The 16,928-nt window shown below is 38.0% G+C and overlaps 1 protein-coding gene across 34 annotated transcripts in view; it reads left to right on the top strand.

Moving 5' to 3' along the window:
* The window catches only part of mical3a (microtubule associated monooxygenase, calponin and LIM domain containing 3a), a 102,814-nt gene extending 85,981 nt beyond the window's left edge, over window positions 1-16,833 (top strand). For 29 of the 34 annotated variants that reach the window (XM_034305228.2, XM_034305227.2, XM_053235122.1 and 26 more), the window contains 8 exons: window positions 986-1,036; window positions 1,730-1,837; window positions 1,964-2,057; window positions 3,653-3,703; window positions 4,404-4,454; window positions 12,961-13,060; window positions 13,250-13,323; window positions 14,899-16,833. In XM_034305228.2, the coding sequence (XP_034161119.2) occupies window positions 986-1,036; window positions 1,730-1,837; window positions 1,964-2,057; window positions 3,653-3,703; window positions 4,404-4,454; window positions 12,961-13,060; window positions 13,250-13,323; window positions 14,899-15,083 (714 nt within the window). In that variant the 3' untranslated portion in view covers window positions 15,084-16,833. Of the gene's footprint in view, window positions 1-985; window positions 1,037-1,729; window positions 1,838-1,963; window positions 2,058-3,652; window positions 3,704-4,403; window positions 4,455-9,519; window positions 9,586-12,960; window positions 13,061-13,249; window positions 13,324-14,898 lie in introns of all 34 variants that reach the window. The other 5 variants (XM_053235131.1, XM_053235134.1, XM_053235133.1 and 2 more) reach the window with 5 other exon arrangements.
* Window positions 16,834-16,928: the final 95 nt, after the last annotated feature.

Raw genomic sequence — 16,928 nt, 5'->3', positions numbered from 1 at the left:
CCAGATGCATTAGTTGTACCATTTTCTGTACCAGTTTGTCGCAGATTTATAGAAGGATATGCTAGATTAATAAACAAAACTTAAGTTGTTAGTTGTTTAGATGTTGAATGAGGTTTCATGTAGTCTTAGTGTTATGATTTCTACCTATGATAGAGTTAAGAGTCATTATTTTGTTTTTATTGTACACAAAAATATCAAGCACCACAATTAAGCATCTGCACATTCGGGTGTAAGAATAAAATTCTGAAGTGTTCCTTTCTGCAAGACAAATTATAACACTTGTGTCTGTGATTAAACTTTGACTTCATTTCAAGCATGCAATTCAACTGTAGTTAGAGCATTAATTTTTACCTGTTTTGATCATTACTTTTGCAGAGGTGCCAACGTTGCTTACAATAAATCCCTAGGTCGTAGAGAGAAATAACAGACTTTAACCCCAAAAATTATAGCGCATGTCTTTGCAAGAGTTTTTTCAGATGTTTCCCAAGCATAATTGAGAAAACAGTGAAGTTTTGTGAGTGCTATTTAAGAATTTATTGCACCCAATTTCTTTTCACCAACCAAAGAAACCACAGCCCCACCCACTTGGTTTCTAAGAATTATGATCAAAGTTCACCTAGATAAAGTCAATGATGTGAAAGAAACTGTACCAGAAGCAAATGCTGGTCTTTCACGTTCCCCGTCCCCATCAATGAATTTTATTCGCATTTGTCTGACTGCTGCTTTAGCTGCTCTAATGAATGAAAAGGGTCAAAAAATTGCAAATGCTACAACTTAAGTGTAGATGTTGGCACCTCTGCTTAAGAATATACCCTAGTTTGTGTACATTTACATTCATCCTAATGACATGGACTATAGCATGGGTAAATGTTTTTTTGTGTGTTGCCATTGTTTAAATTTTAACTAAGCATTAACCCATTCAATCACACCATTTGTTTTGTGTTTTTTCATTGTTCGTGTTTTATCTTTTTATCCCCCCTACAAGTCTGTTTATGTTCCTCATGCATTGGCGTTCAAGAGATCATATGCCACGAAGGTAGTGTGTTCATTCGCATTGGTCCACCCACTCTGAGCATGCTTCAGTCTGTTACTTAACTCTCGTCTACTGTGATCCACTTGTCCCTGTGTTACTGTGTTACTGTATTACTAACAGCCTCCTTTGTAAGCATGAATCTCTGGCGCCCCTTTATTGCTGGAGGATGCAGCTGCGTCTGTGTTCACCTGGTTTTCCCAAAAGGCTTTCAGCTGATCTACATTCTGCACTGTACTTTTCACTGGTTCATGTTCGCTCCATGGCTGGTTAGGGAATGCTGAATCCACATGGATGCCACAAACATCACCTTTCTCCATACTTGTCTTCTGTTTTCTACTTCGCTGATCGTCTGCATTATCTATGCTTTGTAAAACAGGGAATAAGTGCACATTTTCCTCTTTTTTTTTTTGCTAAACAAAAATGATAATAATGCAGGATTTTTTATATATATAAATGACAGATTCGATATGGCACGATGGCTATGGTGTAATGTATGCAAATATAGAAATAAATTTTTTTCTGAATGATAAATAATTGGAAGGGATTTGAGTTTAGTGTGGAGCTGTCATAGCTGGTTGTTTCAGATGATAGTCTGTGATATAGTTGAAGAACTGGCCCTGTAAAGTTCACACCCAACTGATCTTCTCCTTGTACTTTTTTGTTTGTGGTTCATGCTTTTTTCCCTTTTTATTGCAGAAGACATACACTGAGGAAGAGCTAAATGCCAAGCTCACACGTAAGGTCCAGAAGGCAGCTCGGCGTCAGGCCAAGCAGGAGGAGCTGAAGAGGCTCCACAGGGCTCAGGTGAGACTCGACTGGTGATTTTGGACGTGTAGAGAGCAGAAGAGTGAACAGAAAAATAACTAGAAAATTAGGCATTGTTCACTGAGAAATCAGAGCCTTGATCATGGGTCTGTTTCTGCCACTCAGATCATTCAGAGACAGCTAGAGCAGGTGGAGGAGAAACAGAGGCAGCTGGAGGAGAGGGGTGTAGCAGTGGAGAAGGCTCTGCGAGGGGAAGCAGGTACCTCACATCTAACCTTTTCTTTTAATACTTTTACCTTCTTTGTACATACCCCAGGCTGTTAGTCATACACTTAGTCATGCCACCTTCTTTGTACATACCTCAGGCCCTTAGTCATAGATCTAACATTCACTACTGAAAATTCAGTAGTATGATATGTTCAGGTTTTTTGTTTGTTTTATAGATCGCATTAAATTCAAAAGCATTAGCCTGTTTTCTGCAGTAATACCACTGTTTGGTGTTCTGTTTCGCTTGTGACAAATAACCTCAAGCTAGTTTTGCTATAATATTTTATTAGTCTCTGGTCAAATCAAATTATTGTGCATTTTGGTATATTTCTAAACGATAGGTTAAACTATGTATAGCGTATAACACAGGCCTGTCACAATTATTACATAATCACCCAATTGCACTTAGAGCAGAAATCACTGCACCGGTATACATATTTTATTCTTTTTTTTTTTTCCAATTTGTCAAGTATTTCTACATTAAACTGGCATGCTTTTTTTTATACAGCACTGTTACAGCTTTAGAGGTGGCATAAAGAATAAGAAATAAGAATTGATAAATCTTAACTTTATTAACAAATGTTACGGCTGTGAGCAGCAGTGTTCTCTCTTCACATCAGATGTAAAACATATTTTTTGAGGTATTATTTCACATACCCGCATTTTCCTTATTCTGAAAACATCGTCTGTGATCCCTGCACGCTACTTTATCCAACTAGTTAAAACCATTCAACTATTCATGAAGTGTGTATTGCAGCAGGCGGTGGAATTCGGAAACACTAGCTATAGTTACAGCACCGAGGTATATTGCATGACCATGAACAGCATTAGTTTTAAAACCTAGACAAAAATTAAAACTTTGGTTTGACTAGAGTCAGTAAGAAGTATAGTTTATTTTTGTTTTCTGGTTGTTAAATCGAATCCGTCAATTAACTATTAATATAAAAAAACTAATACCCCGGACACAAAATCCGCTGATGTGTTCACTCCTGAGGAAAGAAAATGAAACTGATAATCACAATTATGTTTATGACAATCATTAGTCATGATTTCAGAATTGTGACAGGCCTGATAGAAATGTTCTTAAGCTGAACTCCAGGATGCCACGAGTTTGTGTGTTCATCTCTTCAGTCCATACAGATGCAGAGGACAGTGTGGAAGAAAGTGTGCTTATAAACGTCATTGTGGCTTTATCCATATTTTTATATGTTCTTCACATACAAATCATGTTTAAGAAGCACATGACAAGGGACTATCAAGGATTTAATAATCACTGGGACAGATGAGTCGATTCTGGTTGTTTTAATTTTTAGCGCCATAAATAACGTTGGTTCATGAGGCCTACTAGAATAGATTAATGTTTCCGATTGCAGACATGAGTAAAGTTTAAAAATAACTGTACACACTGAGAGATTTTACAGTATATCAACAGCTTTAGTTGTGGTTGGTGAACAATACTTTGTCCTTGCTGATCATTTTGCTCTTGTTTCATCCCCCCTCCTTGTCCAGCGCATCACTGAAAAGAGTGCTTTTCAACTGAATCTCTAAAGATGCTTCTTAACCTCTCTATCCTTCACTCTCTTTAAGGGTTACATAAAGGTTCTAGTGTTAGCCCTAAACAGCGCAAGAGGCGCTCAGGTATCCATGCCGATAATGTTAGTAGGTGTTAAAAGTCTTCGTCCGTGACATCATCTCTCTTGATTTCTCCTCATGTGTGTTTCAGCTGCATGGAACCTATTCTGTGTGTCTAACATAGATTTGTGTGCCTTCTCACTGGACGTACCAAAGCAGAGTGCTGTATTTATAATACAGAGACCAACATATACTACATATCTATTTTTTCATATTGACTTTTTGACAATATCATATTGAAATTGCATTTACAGCATGACCAGAAGTCATCAAATAAAGGGACTTTATGGGGTATATAGAATATACTGGTCTTTATCATTCAATTTATTTAATATCCAAGATATATGGATACGTCTTCGTTAGTTCAAACAAAAGAAGGAATGATTGTTAAAATAGTTCATCTAATCACAGACCCCTTCCCAGATCCGAGCCTGTGGCAGGGCACAGCAGCACACATCAGCAAATCTATGTGCCCATTCTGTTGTTCTGAGACATGCCGTGCACATGCAATGTCTGTATTTAACCACATGTATACACATACGTACAGTGTAACGTATTCTGCACACTCTACAGTATATGAGTGCGTGTGGGTGTGAGTGTTTGTTTTCAAACACATGCATGACTTTTTTTTTTCTTTTTTTTTTTTTTCTTGGACTAGCTGTGCCTGTGTGTGCAGTAACAAATCTCTAATATATCCTTATTGTAGACTATTGGGGAGAGTCTAATTACAGTGAGATCCTGGACTTGCATCTGGGCGGTATGTATTTCAAACCTGTCGCTTCAGACTAACAATCAGCTAACTAACCTCTCTTTCTCCCTGTACTTACTGAGGCTCTTCTGTCACTGTGTCTCGCCTTCTCGCCCATGGATCCAGTACAGATCAGTGTAACTTCATTACTCACAGAAAAGCACACTCTTAGGAATATGCAGCTCTTTCTGCATTTTGTAATGGTTTTTATGTGAATTCAGTCAAGGCAACTGAATTGCTTGTTATATTCAGGCTTTTTTTTTGTTTAGGCTAAACTAGGCCCTGCTTTTTTAATTACGCAACATCAAATTGCAATTTGATTTCCGTGTACTGTCTGTTTCCTTATTTCATTTCGTAGACAATCAATTTGTAAATTATTCTCAACAGTTCAGATTATGTAGATTCTAATCCATTCATATATATACTGAATATATTTACTGTGCAAAAGTCAGTTCTGTGAAGGTAAGACGGCTTCAGTTCTCTTATAAAGAAATCGGCCGGAGACTAGACAACCTCCATGATGTTTTTATTGGGAAAGTGGTCTATTACCACTCCGTATCATTGTTAACTATTTATTTGTTTGTTTGTTTGTTTGTTTAAGGTCAAATTCTATTTTATTTTAAAAGAAGATATAAAATAAATATCTAAAGCCAAATATAAGAAATAATGGGTGCCAGGACTTTTGCCCAGTACTTTATATTTAGTTTAGGGCCTGACCAATATAATTTTTTTTTCACAAATACTGGTAAGAACATCCAACTTCTGATAATATTAGCTGATTAAAACCAATAGTTTTGGTTGAACTGGAATTTGCTGATGTGGTTGACCGTTATTCCGACTCAAACCACAAAGACAGCAGTGTCATTCTGAAAAATAATATAATTCTCAACTCTCAAACAAAACTGAATTTGAAGGAAATTGACTGGGACTACCAAATGAGAAAGCTAAGGTTTTGTATAAGAGATTGGAAGTTCGAGTCTTGATGCTATAGCCATTCAGATTCAGATGAACTGCATCACTCCCAAAGAATCACTTCCTGCAAGTGATAGCTCTCTTTAGCATCCTACAATATGCTTAGTGTGCATTCATGATTTATCACTACGATTTACCACCAGTACTGATAATTCGATGGAATAAACCTGAGCCGATTGCTGGTATTGGATATCGGGAATTGTTGATAGATAAGATTAATTTGCCTATTAATTTGGTCCAAAACTACAGCTAAGACTGCATCATCACTCTAAACCCACAAGCTACATAACAAACCATGTATTTTTTTCTCCGTTTACCTACCCAATTTGGTCACCTGCCAATTCCCACTCACCTGCCAGATCTCCCCTTTCATACCGCAGCTACCATCTGGTGAGAGTGAAGGTTAACACATGCTTCTTCTGAGAAACATGAAGCCAGCCAGGTGCATCTGTTCAAACTGCTACTCATGCTACATCCCATGGCAGTATGACACACTCGGTGGAAAGCGCTATCTGCCTTCTTCCGCATACATGAACTCATAGATGGCCACATTTATGGACAATTGCTATATTGGTCAGGCCCTAATTCAGATTACACTCAAAAAAATGGAGGGAAGCTTGTGCATTGTTTAAACTGTACTAAACAGCTGTTTGCTTTAGCCTGCTTTAGTTTGAGCTGCTTCCCCTGTAATCTCTCCACCGTACCTGCTCACTTGTCCAGGGGCTGTGTGTGAGAGTGAGGGGGTGTGCGTGTTTGTGAGAGAGAGAGCGAGAGAGAGAGAGCATGAGAGAGAGAGATCTTTCATCCTTCTACAGACTCCTCTCATGTAATGATTTTATTTGCTGTGTCCGTGTCCACCTCCACACAGTCGTGTGCTACAGTGTGTTGTTTGAATTTGTGCTTCTGTGCTGTGTTTTAGACATACTGTTGTGTCCTTAGTCACCCACACTGACAGGAGATTGCGTGGAGCGCTGTTTCAAACAAAACACCGACAGCAAAAAAAACCAAAATGAAACAAGGCCTCATGTCCCAATAAACAAGGACAAGACCTTGATTTTGCTCCCCAAATATTGTATATGGTTATCTATGTACTAATACAAAATCACAAGATAAAATGTTACCTTTGCATGTGTAAGAAAGCTTATTGTGTGTTATACTGATACAATACAATACTTATAATACCCACTTAATCCATCTCAGGTAGGTATAATGTGTATCATTTATTTTTTCTAAAGAAAGGCTATTATGTCAAGTGAAGACGTAGATGTGGAATGGCTGGAATGTGAATTATGGATTTTCTACTTGTTTGACTACATGTAATGGCCTCAGTTTTGGTGTGCTTTTGGAAATTTGCCATCAAATCATAACCATCAGACACTGCTTTTTTTAAGGGCTATGTTCAAACTATTTGGCCTGTATGATTTGTGACAAAGATTTTCTGCAGTTTAAAGAGCAAACAGTTGAACATGTCTCAGATAAGCATGATATTCTCTGTGGTATACCACAAGGCTCTATAATTGGTCCACTTTTGTTTTCTTTGAGTATGTTGACACTGAATCAGATTACTAGGAAGCATGGAGTCAATTTTCATAGCTATGCATATCTGTAGTGCCAGATGATGTCGTTCCTCTTGACAATCTGTTAACCTAGCAAGTCTGTCCAGTTTTGCTGGCTGGATGAATAGCATTTCTTTTTTTTTTTTCAAAACAAATGAAGATAGAAATACTTGTAATAGTGGTGTACTAATTAGACATAGCATTGAGTATGTTAGCATGCTGGTTGGAAAATTTTTGCTGTCAAGACACAGCACATATGTAGTACTCGTCAAAAAGAGTTGTATAGCCAGAAATCTGACTATAATCTGATTTGAAATCACATACAAATGTGGCTTGAATCCAGTTGGGTCAGATTTTGTGTGATTTTAATTTTTTTCTATTCAGACTGCAGAAAATCTTTGTTTTTCAAATATAAATAAAACAGATTTGAGCTGCCTGTTTAATAATAGCCTTAAAATTGGATTTAACAAATAAATCGAAGTTACCCTGCTGTGGGAACAAAGCCAAATTCATTAAAGCTGGATTTAGGTTATGTTCACATTACCAGGTTGAAGTGACACAAATCCGATTTTCTGCATTGAGGTGACACAGATAAGATTTTTTTTTTTTTTTTTTCCCCAGACCTGATATAAAATTAAGGCCACTTTCATATGTGATCCTAGATTGGATACATATCTAATATGTGGCCACATGACATGAAAGAGACCGGTCAGATGGAATATCACTGTTGTCATCACACAGTGTCGGCAGTAGAATTATGTGGAATTTGATGATTTACTTGATGTTTAAGGGATTTGATTCTGGCAAAAGGGGACAGATGTGGACTGTCAGGATAGACAGATCCGCTCTGAGCAAAAAAAAAAAAATCGGAGTTGTGCAAAGAAGCTTGTAATGTGAAGTTTTTTTGTTTTTGTTTTTTTTTTCCTCCTGGCTTGAGGATAGCAGAGTTCATGGCATGCTTGTATTTAAGTGGCTGATGTGCATGTCTTTACTGGAATGTGTGCTAGACTGTAGGCAAAGGATCTTTTTCCTAATGTTTCTTGTGATTATTGAGGATGATTGGTAGGAATTAGTAGAGCTGATCAGCTCCACCACTGGCTTGATACATGATGCACTAAGCAGAAGGCTTTCTCTGGTGATGTGTCAGTGTTCTTCAGCATGTAGCACCTGAGGCGGGGTAAAGTCTGAGTTTACTACTAATTAGATTCACTATTGGCTTGCGTTGCATTGATCCGCTGGTCTTTGTCAAGCTAAAAGCAGCATTGAAATCTCTGTCCCCTCTGTGATAGTCCCTTGGTGCAGTCCAACATTCCACCTGCTCTTTAATATTGCAGATCATCCCCATATCAATCTGTCAGCCATATGACCTGCCTTGTCCTGCCTTTTACCTTATTCACTTCTCACACACCATCTCGACCACCCATACGATTTCAGCAGTGTGAGTCATCATTCTTTTCCCCTATGGAGTGGCACAGAACACACCTGCTTTCTTTTTTTGTTTTCTTATGCTTCAAAAGTAGCCAGACCAAAGACTGTCTTTTAAGACTGGAGGGTTTTTTTCCAGACAGAGCTGAAACGTTCTCAAAGATGGGATACTTTTGCATTTCAGTTTCAGTCTCAAGTGGCAACAGCTCATCTGTCAGGGTAGATCTTCTTTGCAAAACATTGTTTACTATATACTGCCTTGCACAAATATTCACCCCCTTGATGTTTTTCATAACTTTTTGTAAGGTTAACCTGGAACTGAAATGGACTTAATTGGGATTATGTGTTCTGGTGCAACCAAGTCATGTAATTATTTGCATTGGTGTGCATTTGAAGTGTCACGTGGTCACAGTGTAAGTACGCTTCGTCGTGGAAGACCCCAGAGTTTGTTAGAGAAGGTATGCAGTCTGGGGTATATCTGGTTTCACCAAATTAATCTAAATAATCTCACAGCAACTGGGGGGTTAATACTTATGCAATCACAACTTTTATGTGATTTATTTGTAAATAATTCTGCAAATGATATTGAATTTTTCAATATTAATGGCTTTTTTTTTTTTTTTTTTTTGGTAGATTCATGACATAATCCCAATTAAGTCCATTTGAGTTCCAGATAGTAATGCTACAAAATGTGGAAAAGTTCCAGGGGGTGAATACTTATGCAAGCCACTGTATTAGGATTGACAGCAGATCCCTTTGGATTTGTAGACATGAATTCCTATGGTATATGTGTATGTGGTTTTTTTACACAGCACAATGCAAAAGTTCACAAATTAGTTTCAGTCTTTCTAGCTGGCATTCTTTCTTTTGCTCTCTCTTTGTTTTTGTTTTTTTTAATTTTTATTTAAATTTTTTTTTTTTTTACACACACTACACTGTAGCTTTGCGTTTCTCCCCATAGTTCTCTTGCTTTTTTGATTTTTTTTCTCCTCACTGTTCTCTCTCCTTCATGTCTCCCTCCCCTCTCCCACACCTGTTTTTTCCTTTCCTCTGCCTTCTCCTTCTCCGTCACCTCCCTCCTTTTTTCACCTCCTCCATTCCTTTGTTCTGTCTCTTGGAAGTTGAGCCTTATGTCGGGACCCCTCGCTGGAGACCCCTGTCCTTCTGCCCATGCTGTTCCCCAGAAGGTAACGTAAACTCCGTCTCACCAGGCCGCGTTAGTGTGCCAGCCCAACCCGTGGCCTTTTACCCAAACTGCCCTCTCTGGAGTTGTGGAGCAATCCTCCTCCTCCTCCTCCTCATCCAATCTGTTTACTCCCCTCACCCTCCCTTTCATTCCCAGATAAAGATTTTCAACAAGAGCAGACATCCAATACCATCTCTAGTTTCTGAGTGTGAATTTAATAACTGCATGGTTTACTGTTTGTCACAAAACCAAAAAAAAAAAAAAAATCCATGTAGTGTGTGTTAGCTGCTTCAATCCTCTTCTGTATGGCTGCATGTTATAACCGTGTGTTAACTGTGTGTTTTGGCGTGTGTACAGTCCATAACATAGATCAGGGGTTCTCAAACATTTTATAACCAGGAACCTCTTTAACTGTAAAATAAATTCTGTGGACCCCCTTGTACAGAGATTGATCATTTAAAAGTGTATATTTATTAGACCCAGCATTTTTATTCCTGCGCTTTACACCAGAACACGTTAGATTCGTAAGTTTACATTGTTTATAGACTGACTTGTTGAGTTATTGATATTAAACCCCATTCAATTTAATAAATATAATAGCTTTGATTATGGTGGTTTGTGATTTCCACCACTGTAAGTAAATAATAAATAAAATAAATCACAGACTCTCTGGCTATGCATTGCGGATCTCACTTTGAGAACCACTGATATAGATAATTTTGTACAACAGGTAAAGATACGACATGTTGGAGTTGAAAAGAGAATAAGAAAACGTGACTTTTTTGCAGTCCATTTAGATCATCAAGCATGGAATTTTAAACCTATATACACATTCCTAACATAGCTTAAAAGAATTATCCTAAACTCTCAAGGAGCATATGTGCAGAACCAGGACAATATTCAACATTTTCCTCTGTATTTTTTTCACTTTTCAGATTTTTAATGCAAGCAGCTTTTAATGAAAATTGCAAACTGATGCACTCTTACTAAAAAATAATACAGAAATGACTTAAGTAAATAAGAACCGATTTACTTTAACTTTCTGAAGCAATTTCAGGTATGCATGCACTATCAAAAAGAAAATAAATCATTTCTGTATTTATGTAGGTTAACAAATAACCAAAAATTCTTTCCTCTTGAAAAAAGTCCATTCTCTGATAGGACAAATTATATATATATTAATCTTAACTTACAAATATCATTAAAGAATTCTACAAAAATCTAAAATTTGTAGTAGTAGTAGTAATAATAATAATAATAATAATAATAATAATAATAATAATAACTTATTGCCCCAACAACTGCCCATAGACTTCTCAGTCACAGATTTTTTCCTTTTTTCCTCAGTACAATTTCTGACCATGGTAACTGCACATTCACTATTCTTGTGATAGCAGAGTATTCCTTTAATTCCATTTGTGTGTGTGCGTGCGTGCGTGTGCGTGTATGTGTGTGTGTGTGTGCGTGTATGTGTGTGTGTGCGCGCGCGTGTATGTGTGTGTGTGTGTGTGTGTGTGCGTGTGTGCATTTTGCTCTAGAGCTCTGAGTGGCTGTGTGTGTTTTGGTGAGACTGTGCTAACTCTGGTTTTCTCTCTGTGTCTCTTCTTCGGGAGAGAATGGGGCTGAATGTTGTGGAGGCTACTGGCAGTGCGTGTCCACTGGATAAGTTGCGCCTCCCAAAACCTGTCGTCCAGTGTGTCTCTGTCTCTCACATCGCTCTTGTGTCTGAGGAACTTTGCTTTGCCCCTCTGTGTGTTAAAGCAGCACAGGGCCGTGTCAGCAAGCACAAACATTCAGTTTTTGTGTGTACTGTATTTTTCCTCCACCCCGTCAGCTAAGTATGTCCATGCTGCATCCAGGTTTGCTTGGCTCCAGTGAGCTTTTTGCATGTGTGTGTGTGTGTGTGAGACTCTGAAAGGGATGTTAAAGGGACTGTCACAGGCTTTTAGGACTGTACTAGCATGGATTGATGTGTACAGTTGGCCAGCTGTGCAGCCAGTGATTTCAGTCTTGCATGCCACATTCTTTTTATCCATGCACACGTTTTGGAAACTTGTTTTGCTGTTGCATAGGATCAAGAATGTGGATCTTCCCAATCCCCAGTATTATTTAGAGTATTTAGTATTTGCTCTTAGATTGGGATAAGCTTGATTATATCACAGCACTGCTGAGTTCTCGATTCTGATTGGTCAGAAGATATTAATAAATTTTCTATAACAGCAGCTCGGACAGTAGTGCCAATTACAAAGTTTATAATAACATGCTTGAATACGGTATCGTTTCTATAGCAACAATTACACAGGGACTTGTATGGCCAATGCTACACAAACAGATTAAAATAAAAACATCAATGATTTGGTGACATTTTCTATGACTAGACATTTATGTAGCATTATTGGAAGGAGTCTCCAGTGTCAGCGATTTGTAACGGTCAGAGATAAAGCTGTAACACTATGTTTTCTGGAGAGCTTTCCAGTTTATTGGCAATATGACAAGAGGGGTTTTTTAGTCTTATCAATTTGAAGAGAGTGAAAAAAGCGAGTATGGTAAGTGAACGACTTTATAGCAGTAATAACATATGTAATAACAGGAATTAACTTGTTTCATGGATGTTCCACAACATTAATGTTACTAAATGGATAAAAAGTACAACATGTCCTTCTTTAATAAATAAAAAAATGTAATAATTGGTAGAAATTGCTGTATTATAAGATGAATAAAACACTTTGGGATGTGCTGTTATTAGAAAATAATCAACCTCTGGTGGTAGCAAGGTGTCGTTCTTCAATAAAAATTGCAGTTGTTGGGGAAATGCTATGTGTCAGATCGCATCACACCACCCTATCATTGATTATTCTCCATTAACAGCATACACTGTTGTGTTTTATTACTTGCCTATTATCAAGCATTTTTTACTGTGTGCAGAAGGCCATACCAAAGGTTGAATAAAATGTAGTTTACTTACATACAGTTTTCTGGGTGCGTCCTCTGGTTGTTGGATAAAAGCATAAAAATGGAGATGATCCCTGACTTCTCTGTAAACAGTATACAAGAATTTAGACTATAAGCTCAACCTTGAGAAGAACAGAATGCCCCAGAAGCGTAATCTGATGTTTCATTGCTCTCAAGTGTGCTTTTAAAATCAGAAATCTTACCTCCACGCCATCTTCTGTGAATTGACCGGTCAGACTTGTCCCTGGGTCAGTGCTCTTGCTCCTGACCCACTCCTTCCTCTCCCTATCCCGTCATTCTCTAATGAGAGACATCCCGGCTTGGCTGTCATTGCATTGTCTGTGTGTTTGTCCATGTCGAATCTCTGTGTGACACACTGGCTGTCTGGAAGTTTCCTCATCCTTTCACGCTTTGGTTCCTTCAGGAATGGGCAAAAAGGACGACCCGAAGCTGATGCAGGAATGGTTTAAACTGGTGCAGGAGAAGAATGCCTTGGTGCGCTATGAGTCGGAGCTGATGATATTGTGAGTACTCCACCACCCTGTTTCACTGCAAGTCTGAGTCATCTTGTTGCTGAGCTCACAAACTGTGAGGTGTTTAAAATCGCCATGTGAATGATTTTTAAAAATGTGGAACACACAGTATAGTTGTTATGTCATTTCAAAAAAAAAAAAGTAAAAACCATAAAGTCTTTACTTCTGCTATGTCTTTAGTGCTCGTGAGTTGGAGTTGGAGGACAGGCAGAGTCGACTGCAGCAGGAGCTCAGAGAGCGCATGGCAATCGAAGGTATGTACTACCACTTTGTCCTTTAACATGTGGACTTTGTCTACAAGGTTAACACAAGGTTAGCCTCATCATGCCTTATGCCAGATATGCACAGAACTCCAGCTGATGTGCATTTTTTTTTTGCGAATTAATAATCCAGTTTCTAAAATGTAGATGTTCACAAATCACTAATGCAACTCAAGGTCCAGTCTCAAAACACTGCTGTATTATTTGTAGGAAGTGCACTGCAGTGCACTTATGTTGTATGTCAGTTTCTCCTCACAAATCTAGGCTTGGGACAAATTTCCAACTTCTTCCTCTTTGACAGTAGAACTGACTGACCATCAACGCAATATACAGTACTCTGCCTAATGTTCACTCACTGTCAATAATAATTGCAATAAAAATAGTTGGCAGTGAATTTTATTATCGATTAGTAACGGTTAGGACTGTGTTATGAAGCACTCTGTGGTGCAATGTGTCATTTAGACTACCGCATTTAATGAAAATGGCAGAGCATATTACATTTACATTAAGCTTTCAGACTCATGACGTAACCTGTGATTTCATGCCAGTAATATTTCGATTTATAATCATTGGTTTGTAGTCATTGTATGAAACAGGGGAAATGCAGTGTACCTGCTTGCATGATGCTTATTACCTGCCGTGTATCGAGTTGTCCTAGCTTATCTTTTTTTTTTTAAAGAGGAAAAAAAAAGCTGTATCTCACATTTATGGTCCTATTTAACCTACAGTGCACTCTTGTTATTATACTTAAGCAATACTGCACCAGCAAGAGTGTGGTTATACTGAATATTGGCACAGCTGTGATTTGGGTGTGGGCATGAGGCCGTAGGGCAAGTGCCGTAGGTAATCACAGCCATGTCGATATTCAGTATATGTGCACTTTTGCTCGTGTGATATTGCTTTTTTTATACAACAGTTCTATAAACAAGAAATTATTATGTCAAGTAAGTGACATTTCCAAAAGTTTTATTCCTGAAAAGTATCGTTTGGCACGTCCGCTGATGATGTCACTAACACTACAGTAGTAACTGTTCTGGAAATAGAAATGTAGTATTATATGGTGAACACAGACGAGCGGAGTGATACACACAGTGAAACATCCCACTGCGCTTACAGGAAATATAAGCACTCTTGGAATGCCGCTCGAACAATCAAATTAGTGGACCGGAACTAACTGTTGTATAATGTCATTTAAACTAAGTGAAGCTCAGGAATCAGAATTAAACCCTGAAGCCATGCTACAATAACCCTGGAGCTTCAGGGCCATGGGATTGTCCTGTCAATTATCCTTACTCAGACCCAGCAGAGTTTCACTCTGAATCTTAAAACACGGTATCTGAATATTGTAGAGCTCTTAAGACCGTGACACTTTTTTAAAGCAGTTTATGATCATAACATTCTTATTGGCTTGGCTGTAAGTCCTCAGTGACATTTTATAGGAAACAAAACAATGAAACAAGCCATATAACCTTCACCGGTCTGACTAGAAACAGTAAACAAGAGGATATTCTTTGCCACCTGGAAGTTCTCATATAAAAAATATTGTGCATGCATTTCTCTCTCTTGTAGACCATTTAAAGACTGAGGCAGAGCTGACAGAGGAGAAGCGGATCCTGAACGAGATGTTGGAGGTGGTGGAGCAGAGGGACTCTCTGGTGGCTCTCCTGGAGGAGCAGAGACTCAGGGAGAAGGAAGAAGACAAAGACCTGGAGGCTGTCATGCTCTCCAAGGGCTTCAACCTCAACTGGGCTTAGTAGTAGCAGCAAATCCACTCAACATGATCTTCACAACACCACCATGAGGAATGTAAGGACTCGGTTGAGTTTGCCTGCCTCTCTCGATGACGTTTACACATCTTTCTGATGTTTGCGAGTCATCCTGGCTCGGCTCAGGGTCGGTCTCTTCACCTGTCTCTCTTTATGCTTCAGTGGAAATCCAGTCGAGCCTTTGTGTCTGTACAAGACATTTTTCCAGTTTTTTTTTTTTTTGGTCTCAGAAAGGGAATAAACAGGGACGTCTAAAAGTCATTTCGGAAGGAACACAGCTTTTGTCGAATGTACTGTTCATCAGCTGTTACAGAGGAGAGAGGTCCTTGGACTCTATATCCATACTTTTTTATTTTGACTACTGACTGAAAGTAGGAACACACTAATAGTTGAGATGCCTTTCCTACCCACAATGCAATGTGGAGACATGATCAATGGCAATTTTTTTTTTGCCACAGTCTGTATCAATCAAATAATCTGGCCAGAACTGTCTAGTAAAATATTTATTCATTTGTTTTTGTTTTACAGAAAAAGCATGCAATGAATTTTCTTTGCATACTAAAAAGAATCTCCATGTTCCTTGTATTTTTCATAAGTTATGATCAGGAAATGTTTTATTTCCCCCTTAGCCACCTCATATCAGGACTAAAGGATATCTAAGAACAAGCATATCCTGTATTGTATATAGGACATGGCCTTTAGCTCATATTAAGTGGTGATGCACTCTTAGTGGAGCTTCTCATCTGCAGTGTCTAGTGCTGTCTCCTTGCTCTTAAGTGATCTTAATATTATTCCTGTGTAAGTTTACAATCAGCTCTCTGAAATGAATTTCCAACGGCCACACTACAGTTTACAGAAACAGAGGAATATTGTGCAGATATTTTCAATAATGGAAATGTACATGGGGAATTGCAATATTAATGTTTTAAAAGATATCTCAGTCTAGACAGTGAGAAAGAGAGTAATTATACAATCAGATCATTGATATGTGGTGGATCATCTTTTTATATTTCTAGAATCCCTGACCTTTATTTGATATCAGATATCAGTAGTCCGCAACGTCTCTGTTACATTATTTGTCTCCTGGATTGCTGAAACCGAGCAAATCTGCTTCTTGTCTTCATACTGGGATCAAGATGAGAAACTGCATGCACTGGCTGTGTAGCAACATGCCTTTATCACATATTACATGTCATATTCACATCCACAATGTTTACTCACGTTTACCAAGGGTTGATTTTTTTTTTTATGTATTTGTTTTTATAAAAAAATACATTTGTACTACATGTGAGCATTCACACATCACTAACACACAATATTGATCAACAGCAAGAAATCATCATATATTTGGCCAAACCATTTGTAATGCCTTTGGCCAAGCTGTATGTCTTTTGGTCACATACTATATAGGTTGATTGTACCTATATTTCAGCTTGGTCACCATTACGCTGTATAGATGGACACAGACTTTTGTATGTATGTACAAGATAACTGTGAGTAAAAAGTTACATGAGTGCAAGGCCTAGTTATTTAGACTGTGTAAATTGTTTTACAGAATTTATTGGTATTTATTAACATGTGTGAAAATGTATTATATGTAAAGAAAATGGAACCTAATTTTTAAAATTGTATGTTGTCAATTCTTGACGTGTAAATGCTTTCTGGTAGCTAATCTGCATATAAGACGTTGGATGTACGTTGGAAGGTAATAAAAAAAAAAAAAGCTTTTGTTCCTCAGTTTCACTATGCCATTTTGTTCTTGTTTGTTTGAAATATACTGTAGGTCCTGTTCAAGAAACAAGTCAAAAATAAAATGCAGAGATATGAACTGGC

Source organism: Pangasianodon hypophthalmus, chromosome 6, assembly GCF_027358585.1.
Source record: "Pangasianodon hypophthalmus isolate fPanHyp1 chromosome 6, fPanHyp1.pri, whole genome shotgun sequence".
Lineage (NCBI taxonomy): Eukaryota > Metazoa > Chordata > Actinopteri > Siluriformes > Pangasiidae > Pangasianodon > Pangasianodon hypophthalmus.
The sequence above is the reverse complement of the archived record's forward strand: the minus strand, read 5'-3'. Positions and strand labels throughout refer to the sequence as shown.